This window comes from Danio rerio, chromosome 19, assembly GCF_052040795.2.
Source record: "Danio rerio strain M-AB ecotype USA chromosome 19, GRCz13ab, whole genome shotgun sequence".
Lineage (NCBI taxonomy): Eukaryota > Metazoa > Chordata > Actinopteri > Cypriniformes > Danionidae > Danio > Danio rerio.
The window spans coordinates 33,088,966-33,101,736 of NC_141039.2; the positions used below are offsets into that span (position 1 = coordinate 33,088,966).

A 12,771-nucleotide genomic window follows, 5' to 3' on the forward strand; every position below is an offset into this window, starting at 1 on the left:
TACAGTGGTTGGTTGGCATCCACTAATCTCACAATACGTTGTCACTGTAAACAGGAAGATGTATACTAGACTGCAGCCAAAATTAATTAATTTACCAAGTAATGAACAAACGCATCATGTTGTAACAGTATAATAGAGTTAATATATTAAAAAAGTAATGCGTTACAGTATTAGTCACAGTCAAACGTAATGCCGTTACAGTAATTACCTAACATTGATTATATAATATATGCTATGCAATACAATATACTTTAACCATAAGATTTGGTGAAAAACTTCACTCTATTATGGCTCATTTCCAGTGGTATAGTATGCTTCAGTAAGGCAAGGCAAGGCAAGTTTATTTATATAGCACATTTCACACACAGTGGCAATTCAAGGTGCTTTACATAAACAGGAATAAAAGAGAAAAGTGTAAGAAAATAAAAACAAATAATAAGAATTATAAAAATAAGAAAAAAAATAGATAAAACAGATAAAAATGTGTTAAAATAGGTTATAAGATAATGAAAAAGAAAAGAAAAACATAATAGTCGGATGCAGCACAGTGCTCATTCAGTAAAGGCACAGCTTAACAGATGTGTTTTCAGTCTTGATTTGAACATGCCTAATGTTGGAGCACATCTGATTATTTTTGGATGTTGATTCTAGTAGCGAGGGGCATAGTGGCTGAAAGCTGATTCTTTGACTTTGACTGAACTCTTGGAACTTCTAGATTATATGATCCTAAAGATCTAAATGATCTGTTAGGTTTGTATTCAGTCAGCATATCTGTAATGTATTGAAGTCCTAGGCCATTTAGTGATTTATAGACCAGTAATAATACTTTAAACTCTATTCTGACTGTAACAGTACTGTATTGTATGCATTTATTTAGGTTTCCACTGACAAAAGTTCTAAAACAGCAAATCATTCCTATGCAAATCATATTCCTTTTAGTGAAAATAATGTCAATTGCAACTTTCTGGCATTCACAACACTTATAAAGTAAGGGTACTGATCAGGCTGACCAGTACCGACCCATACCGTACTGTACCTTACCACTTAGTGGATATGAGACATTATTGCAGTAGTTAATGCATGCCAACTAACACGCACAAAATCTTGGAAGTAAAGATAAATTGAAATTCATCAAAAACATAAATTCAGTTGGTTCTTGATTACAGTTACAGTTATTCTTTTTGCAACAGCAAGTTATTGCATTCATCTTTTAACTGTGATATCAAATTCAGTGAAGGAAAAAAACAATGTTTTTTAAAGGGATTTTAGCCATTGTGAAAAAAAGATGCACTTGTGTGTGCATGTTTTATTTTTCTGGGTGAGTTGGAGTGAACTGTAGCATGGGTTCAGTTTAGTGAACACACAAGGACAGGTCAGGATTTCTGTTAAAAAAAATAAAATAAAAATATATATATATATATATATATATATATATATATATATATATATATATATATATATATATATATATATATATATATATATTTTTTTTTTTTTTTTTAAATAATTTATACTAATACTAATACCTGTTCTTACTATTATCTATAGTGGCTTATTACCTGCCTATTATTAAGATATTGGCTGTTTACTAGTACTTATAAATGTACATATTCTGCATGATCTTATTCTACATCCCTAATTCTACCCAATACCTAATTTCTACCTTAATAATTATTATTCAGCAGCAAATTAGAAGCTCATAAATTAAATGCAACTTTAATTAAATCATTAAAAAGCAAAGCATTTGTTTGTTGATTTTTTTTTGTTTAACTTCAAGCAGGATTTTTTGGATATTTAAAACTGAATAATTTGAGTTATTTTGTTTTTGTTTAAGAGCATGGTTTCAAATTTGTCTCATTGTTCATTTACTTTAAAGCCAGGATCTGCATGAGCATGTTGTCCTTGTTATTCCTTTACAACAGCAAGAAGTAAAGCATTTGCTATCAAATCTTTTATTATTATTATTTATAGCAAACGCCATAATAATGAAGCATTCTAAAGTCTTTTTTTCATAGCATGCTGAGAAAGAGTCATCTTAGCATTTGAACATAATGCTTCCTGCAACCACAAATGACATTAGTGCTAATAGGCTAATTTCCTCATTCCATTTTCTCTACAGAGATATTTTGATGTAGCAGTCTTTGCACTGCAAATGTGAGGAGCCTTACCAAGCAAGTTAGATGCTTTTGACCGTAGATTTTCTCATCTCTGTAAATGGCAATCCTTCTTGACATGTACTTTGATTTCCTTTTTTGTCCGGTGTCTCATTTCCATGTCATTCCCCTGTGATTTTCAGTGACAGAAAACTGACTGTCTGCCCACAAACACTCAAAGTCACAGACCCGTGCTAATGCTGATGCACTTTACTATGAAACCTTTGGTCAAAGCCTGAAAATGAAAGGTTGCACACTACAGAAAGTCTTAATAACAGAGCTGTGATTGCAGTGAATTTGAGGAAAACAAGCTATAAATGATGGACTTCTGACAGGTTTACAACATTTTCCATTTCAGTAAAACTCCCAAACCTCCCAGCCATTGAAACGACACACTGAAGCACAGGAAGAGACACCTGGTTCTCTTTCCCTCCCAGACTGATAAAAGCACAACCTCTCCCAGGATTCCCACACCAACAAATCTCCTAAAAAAGTATGATGATGCAACCGTTGATGGACGGGTTAGGAATTAAAAAGTGAATTGTTTATTTCTCATTACCTTTCATAGATTTAGCCCCGGTGCTGCAGTTTGACATGAGATGGTTTCATTTTTTTTTTAATGTGATGCAGGTATAGTTTTTATTATTATTATTATTAGAACTTATTTGTCATGAAAAAAATATTTATTCCATTAAGTATATTTTAAGAAATTATTTTATTGATTTCATTTTTTGTTGAAAACAATAACCCTTAAACCAATATCGAAAAATAATAGTAATTATATAGTATAGAATAAATAAATATTTTGATGTACTTTGGGTATAGGAATCGTTTTAGACATTTTAGTTATTTGCATATATTCATAATAGAATGTGTTGCATTGCCTTTAATAATCCATTTAATTACATTTATTATTAAATTTAAAAAAATATTTTATAATTGATATTTTTTATTACTTTAAATTTAAATTTTAATTGTTATAATAATTTTTTTGTTTATATTTTCTAATTGTTGTTTTTATTAGTATTTAATTGTTATGTTATATATTTTCATTTTAATTGTTATATTAATTTTATTTTTATATTTTATAATTGTTATTCTGTATTTGTTTATTAGTATTTAATTGTTATATTGTTTATCTTTTATTTTAATAGTTCTATAATTCTAATATTAATATATTTTATTTCTATATTTTATAATTGTTATTTTGTATTTGTTTTCTATTTTTAATTATCAATAATACAACTAATAATGAATTTTATTATATTATATTTTATTCACTTACCTTTCATTTAATTAATTAGTTAAGTAATTAACTAATTATTAAATTTTAATAATGTCTTTATTTCATAATTTTAATTCAACCATTACTTTAAAGATATAATTAATCATTTAATTGTTTATTAGTAGTTTAAATGATAGTATGCATCATTTAGTATTTGCACTAGTATAGTCATGCCTGTCAACATTTTTAGTATATAAGATATTTTTTATCAAAAATAATTATAAAGAATGTATGATAGTCTTTTTTTTTCAGAACAAAAAACGCAGTTTTAGGCGCTGACAAATGCACATGAATACTGAAATAAGCACACTTTTCATACAAAATTAAAAAAGGCACAGTACCACCCGGACAACTGATTCACTTAACAACTATCTTAGCTGGCCAACACTAAACAAGCATGAATAACAAAATGCATCATTTGCCATCTCTTCCTACCTGTTTTAAATTTCTCCACATGTCTAAAGTGCCAGATGGACTTTACTCTGCCTGTGCGGAGACTGCTGCTGAGGTTGGCCTGGCTTTTCTTCTTGCTGTTTGAGTTCCCCATGCTTAAGATCTCAAGTCCCACCAGCTATAGACTCCACAAAGCCACCGGAGAGCCACATAAGGACCCTTGTTTCCCCCAATCTCTGCTCCAGAAGTCTGTATATTCCCGTTCAGTGCTCCAGCTGCCGCAGCAGGGACAGAGATGTCCCGCTCTCTGCTGTATGTGTGTGTGCGTGCATGTGTGTGTGTGTGTGTTTATGGGATCCTCCCTCCTCTCCTCTGTTATTCAGACCACAGTATAGCTCTCAGCAATGATCAGTCTCTGCTCACTCCAGCCATTTTAAATGTGCAATTAAGTTTCCAGCGTTAATTGAAATGCTATTCAAATATTGCTAATTATCATTTTTCATCTTTAATTGTAGTGTATCCATGATAAATACTAAATAAGCAAACTAAAACTCGCAATTATAACTATATACATTAGGTGTCACTGTGGAGCATGAGTTGGAAACTGGTTTACTGTATTTGAGGTGCAAGTCTGGGATTACCTTCATGAGATTTATAAATGTCGCGTCTAATCAAGGCGTTACATGATTAGCTTAATAATCAATCTGCAATACTTATTTGAATAATAAAAACACTATTTGAATTCAGCTAAATGTTAATTTGCTGGTCGTAACTAGAGTGAATCAATGATGGATAGTCAAATATTAGAATATTTGATCTGAATACTTAAAAAATAAGTACCACTCTTTAAATTTTGCTAAATGTAGTCCACAGATGGAGTTTGTTGGCCATAAATGGAGTCAATCCCCATATAAATTTGCATTAGGTGGCGCTGTGGAGCATGCAGTGAAAATAGGCTTACAATAAAGGCATGGTCACGCTAGTTTTTAAATTCATTCGCAAAACTGGAATATCACATAAAACACGTGCAAATAAAGCCTTCCCGATTAAATGGCGCCAAATAAAGTAACAGGACAAAAGTAACGGAATTTATGGCGGTGGGAGAAGCTGTGTGAAGCTTTTCTTTATTCAATAAATTAATTGCACCTCAGAAGACAATGCCGACATGCAATGAACGTGTGGTGGCAATTCAAGGTGTGAGATGCGGAGCACAGATGCTCTTGACAATCCTGATAATTAATAATATAGTATTACTAATACTGAATGACGTAACGGCGTTTTAGAAATGACTAAAACAGCATTTCAGATGTTTTAAAATGTGCTCAGCCAGCTAGTTTTTCCATTCACATGCATTTTTTTTCATCACATGATCTCTTATAACAAAATCACAAGACTTTCTTAATGTGCAATACTGAAATTTGTTCGGTAAAAGTGTTTCCATTGTAGTTTATGCGCATTTATTCTTATCGAATAAAAAGCGTATCCTACTCAGTTATGCGCATTTTAAAAATTTATTTGAATCTTGACGTCTCCATCAACTAAATTTTTATGCACATATGCAAACTGCACATAAAAATAGGTGGATGGAAACGCAGCTATGGATAAAGCCATATTTTTTCAATTTATGTACAGAAAGGTCACGTTTTTATCTTCGACCTGTATGATGCAATCACATGATTTGATTTAATTTTCACAAAGCTTGAACTTTGCAATAAAATGCAAAACTTGTAGGTTTCGTTTCCGATCTGCCACATTCGCAAATTAGCATGCGTATGAATGGAAGTCAATAGCTACATTTCCATCCACCTATTGTTATGCGCCTTTTGGATATGCGCATAAAAAATGGTTGATGGAAATGTCAAGATGCGTATACATTTTGAGAATGCGCATAAAAAATTTATGTGCATAGCGGAGTAGAATAAACTTTTTATTCAATTAGAAAAGATGCCATTTAATTGGCGTTTTTGGATGGAAACATAGCTATTAGAACGAAAAATAGTGCAGTGTGAAGTCTGGAATTACATTGATGATAATGATAATCATGTTGTGCATAAACTATGAGTATGCATGAAGAGTTAAATATTTGATTTGCAACAATTATATATCAAGGAAGGATTTGAAATATTCAAATGTAATATTTGCTAAAAACATGTTATAAAAATCCATATTATACACTTGCCTCAGCCACTTGTGCTTGCGCACATGCACAAACACACATTAAAGTGCTCATAGACATGTAAGTGATGCAGTTTAACTCTCAGGATGCACATGTTTGAGTATGTTTGATATTGTCTCTTGCTTTGTCTTTTCTAGACCTGGCCTTGGGCAGTTCATACCTCTGTTTGCATGGTTGCCTGCTTTTATTTCCTCTACCCTCATCCACTAAATCCCAATGACTCCATCCAAGACATGTTTTCTTAAGCCTTGGGTGGGTGAATCTTATGAAAGCTATTAAGAATTGTCGGGGAGGGGGAATTATTTTGCAGAAAGTTTATTTTTAGGCCCTTTAAGATTGCTTTGATTCTTTAATTTTTTTAATGAACATTTATGCTAGCAGCTAAAAGAAAATTAAGGAACAAGACACTTTATTGTATTTAAATGTTTTTTGTTTTCTGTACCATTTACATTTTTAGCTTATTATTCACACTTATAATTATGTTTTTTTTAATAATGTTTTATTTTATTTTTAACTATGAACAAAATTAATACACTTTTTATTTTACATTTAATTTACTTAATTTAATTCAATTTATTCACAAATGTAGTAATTTTACTTTAATTTCATTACATTTTAATTTAAATATTAAATGTAATTAAATTAAAATTATTTTTTATAAAACTTTAATTTTAATTTATTCAGTTTCATTCAGTTACTATGATTGATTTTTTGATTAATTGCATAATTACAATTATTTAAGTCTACTTTTATTGTAAATGCATTTTTACTTTTTTGTAATTACAATAGTTTAGTTGTTAAATTTGTAAATAAATTGTAAATACAATATTTTTGTTGAAATAATTTAATCATAAAAATATTATTAACGTATGAAATTAAATGCACTAAATTTAAAAAAAAAAAATCTGCATTTTGTTTAATTTACTTCTTAATTTAGCTTATTCAATTTCATTTAATTACTGTGGTCGATTTGTGGAAAACTTAATGTAAAACCTGTATATCACCCCACACACATTTACACAAACTGGACGGATTAAAAATTTAAAAAAATTATTGACAAAATCATTGTATGTTTCATAATGTTCCAGACTGACATTTATTAATACTTTACTGCTCTAGGCGTGAAATCCAAGTCGACTAAACAAAAACAACTTATTATTCAACTGCTTCACAGTGCACATCTCAAACCCCATCCCACCTCAACCTCGAATATGCCAAAAACCTGCATATTTGATCCACTGTTGTTTTCCACCAGCATTTCTTTCTTTGTCCTATTTCTGGTGCAGTTGTCTTCTTATGTTTCCCACTTTTTCTCCCTCCAGCTTACTGTCTTTCACTCTTTCTCTCTATCAGGAAACCTAATATTTGATGATTCTCATCTATAGCAAGAAGTGCATTAATGGTGCACAGGATACACACTACGCAATCCACAATAGAGGAAAAAAAGATCATCTCAACTTCTGTTTCATGGCAACTTTAAAACGGCAAAAGCGGTTTCAATGAACTTGGATCATTAAAACAGAGCACATAATCTAACATAATATTTAATGGTTTGTGTTGTTATTTGCATGGTTTGACAGAAATAGTTGTGATTCAGAATCAGCCTTGCTTAATTAAATTTGCGAATAACAGAAGACATAATATGGATGATGTTACGAAAAGGTCTGTTGTAGAGAGAAATTGACTTTATGCAGAGAACATCTGTTGGAAATCCAGAGCATAAGTTGTGGATCTGTTTCGCAGTATTGAAACGGTCGTCATGGTCGTTTTCTGTATCACGATTCAACTAAAAGTGTTTCCCCGGCCAAGTTACAAGAGGATAACATAATTCCCAGGATTCCTTTTTGTTTGCATGTGCTTTAGCTGAGGCCTCCTGCGTTTTCTGTCTGTTTCAGATTAACAATGATTCGCAAAGCTTTCAGTATTTATAAAGGCTGGGCAGTTGATTACAGTGAGAGGAGGATGAAGGAAGAGAATCAAGAGAACAGGAGGCCCGACTGGTACCTGGAAAAGGTCAACAACATTCCTGAGGCACTGAGTTTCCCTCCTAAAATCTCCAAAGGGCAGTGCTTTTCTTCTAGATCATTACGCAATGAAGAAATTAACATCTCAAAAGGCGTAGTGAGCTGAGATTCAGTTACAGCTATGTCGCACACAAATGTGAAATATCCAGCAATATAAAAGGCTGCCTCATATCCTAAAATAAAGACTAAATAAGGCTTGAAGACTACTTAGAGGAGTCAACTAACAGGGAATTAACATGCTAAACATTCCCAAAACAAATAACTATATTTTCACACTTTAAGTCATACTGGATGTTCATCACCTTCAAGCAACGTTGCTTAATATATATATAAAATAAATTAATAAATATTTAATAAAACCTTTTAAAACATTTTTTTCATGACTTAACATCTAAATTAAAATTAAATAATTAATTCATTTTCTTTTCGGCTTAGTTCCTTTATTAATCTGGGGTCGCCACAGCGGTATGAACCACCAACTTATCCAGCAAGTTTCTATGCAGTGGACAGGGCCGGCGCGTCCATAGAGGCGACCTAGGGCGGCAATATAGAGAGGGCGTGTGAGGGAATTAGAGTGTGAGGGAAACCGGAGCACCCTGAGGAAACCCACGCGAACACAGGGAGAACATACAAACTCCACAAAGAAACGCCAACTGACCCAGCCGAGGCTTGAACCAGCAACCTTCTTGCTGTGAGGCGACGCACTACTTACTGCGCCACTGCATATATATATAGTAGCATTGTATATATATATAGTATTGTTAATCAATTAAAAAAATTAACTAATTAATCGCACTTTTCAAAAAAATAATCGTGATCAATCGCGATTAATCGCATTTAAAACTCTGAAACTTGTAATTTTGGCTATTTCAATGTAAAATTAATGTAAACGCAAGACAGAATATAATTGTTTAATAGAATTTTTGTTTAACTTGTAACAGATTTCTTCATGTAAACAACTAACCCACAATAAACCGTCAAGATCCTGGATTGACAGTAATATTTATTACAGAAATTAAAACAGGCATGTTAATGACATTTAAATTTCAAAACAATCAATGCCAATAAAGAAGACATTGATTTCCATGTTGGATTCTATGCGGACTGCAAAAAAAATGCCAAAATACAGGCATTACAGATATGGAAAATGGGAAATTATAATAATAAACTATTGAATACAAACATACAAATACAAACTGTTGCACTCATTGTAAAGTTTTCTTATAAGTTAAGAACATTAATTATAAAGTAGAAACAATTTTGCCTAATCTTCCTTTACATTCATCCAGTTGTTAAGACTAGGAGTATCCCACAAATGCACAGAGACTCCCGGATGCCCGCAAATGAATGATAATCTCTCGCAATCCGGTCCTTAAATAAATTGCACACCCCTCTCCACTGCATCCCTTTCCCTCCTAGGTATGTCCTTCACCCCCATCCTCCTTCAGGTACGTCTCGCGTGCACACGCCCCTACTTAGATACTTCGCTCACTCCACCCCTGACACCCCTCAATGAGCCTGACACAGACACACATACACACACACACACAACGCGCTGGAGCGACTCCCTTCAGATTCAACACGTATGATCGCGTTCATCAAATTTGCTTAAACTAAGCAATCTAAAGTATGGCTGTATTTCACAAGGATTCTGACACAACAACGCAAAGCATACGCTTTCATTGAGAAAACACGCTAAACTTGGAGGGCTCATGCTGAAAGGCAGAGTATTGCCCTGTCTTTGACAGCTCGCATCTTCACCAGAGACTTTCTGAGTACATTTACATAAGACACCAATACTCCGATTTTAATATGATTAAGATTATACTCTTATTAAAAGTCTACCGTGTAGCCTAAGCAGCGATTTTATTACCTTAAAGGAACACCGAGTCACGAAATACAGAGGATTTTCTTTCTGTTCGCCATGCGGTATCAACTTACACCAGAGGCGAAAGTTACAAATGAAACACCCGAAATTGCATGAAACTCTGGATAACCTGTGATGCAACTAATTGTTTTATACTGAAACTTGCCTTCAAAATATGCTTCCTTGGTCTTATCCACATTTCTTGCATGTTAAACACACGTCCACCACAACAGGAAGTAAAAAAAACCTGCAACTGCGTTAATTGCGCTAATTTTTTGTAACGCGTTAATTATTTCAAATTAATCGCATGCGTTAACGCACTAATTTTGACAGCGCTATATATATATATATATATATATATATATATATATATATATATATATATATATATATATATATACATATATATATATATATATATATATATATATATATATATATATATATATATACATATATATATATATATATATATTATAAAGAAAAATTATTTAGATATTTTATAAATATCTTTACATTTTAGTTTAATGTATATTCAACAACTTTAAGCAAATAAATTTAAGATAAATACATTTAATCATCCTAATTACCAGTATCCCAACACATCATTAAAATCATATCTGTACAGTTTAGTTTTTACTGTGTGTTCATAAAATATAAAAATAAACAAAATAAAAACTGTTTATAGTAAATGAGGGTTTCTGCAGGTTTCACCATGATATTCACAGTGAGAAATACTGCATGTGGAATGTTTTTTTTTTCTTTATTTTTTGCTGAACTATCTCTTTAAACACACATGAAATGCCAGGTTTGACTGAGACAGGCGCATCATCAGTTTACAGACACTCTGTAGCAGTAGTCTGAACACCACAAGAAGCTTTCAGAGGACATCAATAGACTAATGGCTAATAATGCCTTATAAATCGATGTGGAGACTCACTCCAGCTCATCTGAATTCTGTAGATTTCTCCTGCTCTGTGAATGCGCTCGAGGACAGCGCTCTGCTATTTTAGAGGCTTGTGATCTGAAGAGAGGAATTTCAGCTGACAGAAATATAAGGCCCTGAAGGTGTAGTGATATTACTGCTTCCTACCTGCTGTTGCTTCATGCGTCGGCCCAAAAGTCTGTCAGTTGTTTTCATCTCAAGCATCAGCTTCTCCAGAAAAAAAAAACTTTCTCTCAGCTAGAAACTTGCTTTTCTGCTTCCTGTTTCTTACACTGGGAATATACAAGAATACTGAAATACCTGCTTTATTTATAGGCATTTGTCAAAATCATACGTGACATATTTATTAACACATGTGGGTGTATAGGAATATATACTTGTAGTGTTGCTTTAACTGAGATACTATTGTTTATTATTTATTATTATCTGTAATGGGTACAGTTTGCAGATCTTATTTTAGTTTAGGATACATTTTGTTTGTGCTATTGTTTTTATATATTTATATTTTCCAGTTTTCATTTTTAGCACAATAATTTTTGCTACTTAAATTCACATTTAATTTGATAACATTAGTTAACATTAATGAGCTAATACAAACAAATATCAACTAACATTGACTATGTTTACATGGACATCAGTACTTGAATTATTTGCCTTAATCTGATCAAGACAGTAATATGATGAAGGTGTTTACATGAGTTGCTTTTTAAATGTTCCTTTCATGATCCCGTTTTACGTGTTATAGCACATAAATCTTTATGATTAATGTCACTGCGTCACTGCCCTATCCACGTTTCCTCCAGAGTTTTATGTAATTTCGGTTGCTTCATTTTTAATTTGTCGCCTTTAATTGCAGTTTAGCACTTTCACTTTCATTCAGAAACATTTCATGCATGCCCCCCATGACAAACGATACTGGAAGCGAATATGAACTGCAGGAAGAGCGTTGCTTTAATGGAATTTGATACCACACACCGTATGGGAAAAAAAACCCTCCGCCTTTCGTGATGTGTTAGTCTGTTGTCCTACTGACTCGGTTGGTGCAGAGCATAGTTTCCAACAACTGTGTGTGTATAGACTATTCTGTTGCAAAATGAGGCGATAATCCTACAAGACAGTAATAGTTTGATTAAGGTGTTTACATGTCTAAAATCGACATGACTAAAAACGACATACTGCTCATGTCTTAATCCGATTTCTGCTTAGTTCGATTATGACCTTAATCAGATTAAATTAATCAAAAATGGATGTTTAAATGGTAGACTCTTAATCAGAGTATTGTCTTAATTGTATTAAATTCGGATTATTGTTGTCCATGTAAGCGTACTCAATGAGAAATTAATTTAATTAAAACTATTCATTAATCATTGTTCAAATTATTTGTTAGCTGAAGTCCATTAAAAATATTAAAAGACAGAAATAAATATTAATGAATATCAAACTCATTATAAGCTTATCAAATTATATAAGCTTAATTAATATCTAATAGTCAATCTAACTTATTAATCTTTGTTAACATTGTTTGTTAAAAATACAGCTGTTCTTTGTTAGTCCACATCAGACATAAAAAATGTATAAATAAATTTCAACTAATGTGGTTTAAAAATAAGACAATCTGCAATTTTATAAGCTTAATTAATACCTTAATAGCTAATATAACTTTGACATTTTTTCTTTTATATATTTTGGAATGCAGTTTTGACCTCCGCGACATAATAATTCATTGAAATACTGCTCCACAACTTTGCCCATTTTGTTACTGTTAAGTAATAAATTATATCTTCTATATTTATCACACTTTCAGATTCTGGACAAAAAGTATTTTTCTTAAATTCCACAACATTCTCAAATCAGGTTTTTTGCAATCTCATATGGCTATAAATATCTTATAAATTCACTAATAGCAAACATGGCAAAATAACAGGCT

The 12,771-nt window shown here is 32.0% G+C and overlaps 1 protein-coding gene across 11 annotated transcripts in view; it reads right to left on the reverse strand.

Annotated features, from left to right (window-relative positions):
* The window catches only part of nhsl3 (NHS like 3), a 103,553-nt gene that overhangs the window by 41,325 nt on the left and 49,457 nt on the right, over nucleotides 1-12,771 (reverse strand). For 2 of the 11 annotated variants that reach the window (XM_087293773.1, XM_087293778.1), the window contains exon 1: nucleotides 3,874-4,140. The exons of the other annotated variants lie outside the window; for them this stretch is intronic. In XM_087293773.1, the coding sequence (XP_087149899.1) occupies nucleotides 3,874-3,985 (112 nt within the window). In that variant the 5' untranslated portion in view covers nucleotides 3,986-4,140. Of the gene's footprint in view, nucleotides 1-3,873; nucleotides 4,141-12,771 lie in introns of those variants that run through there. 11 annotated transcript variants of the gene reach the window in all.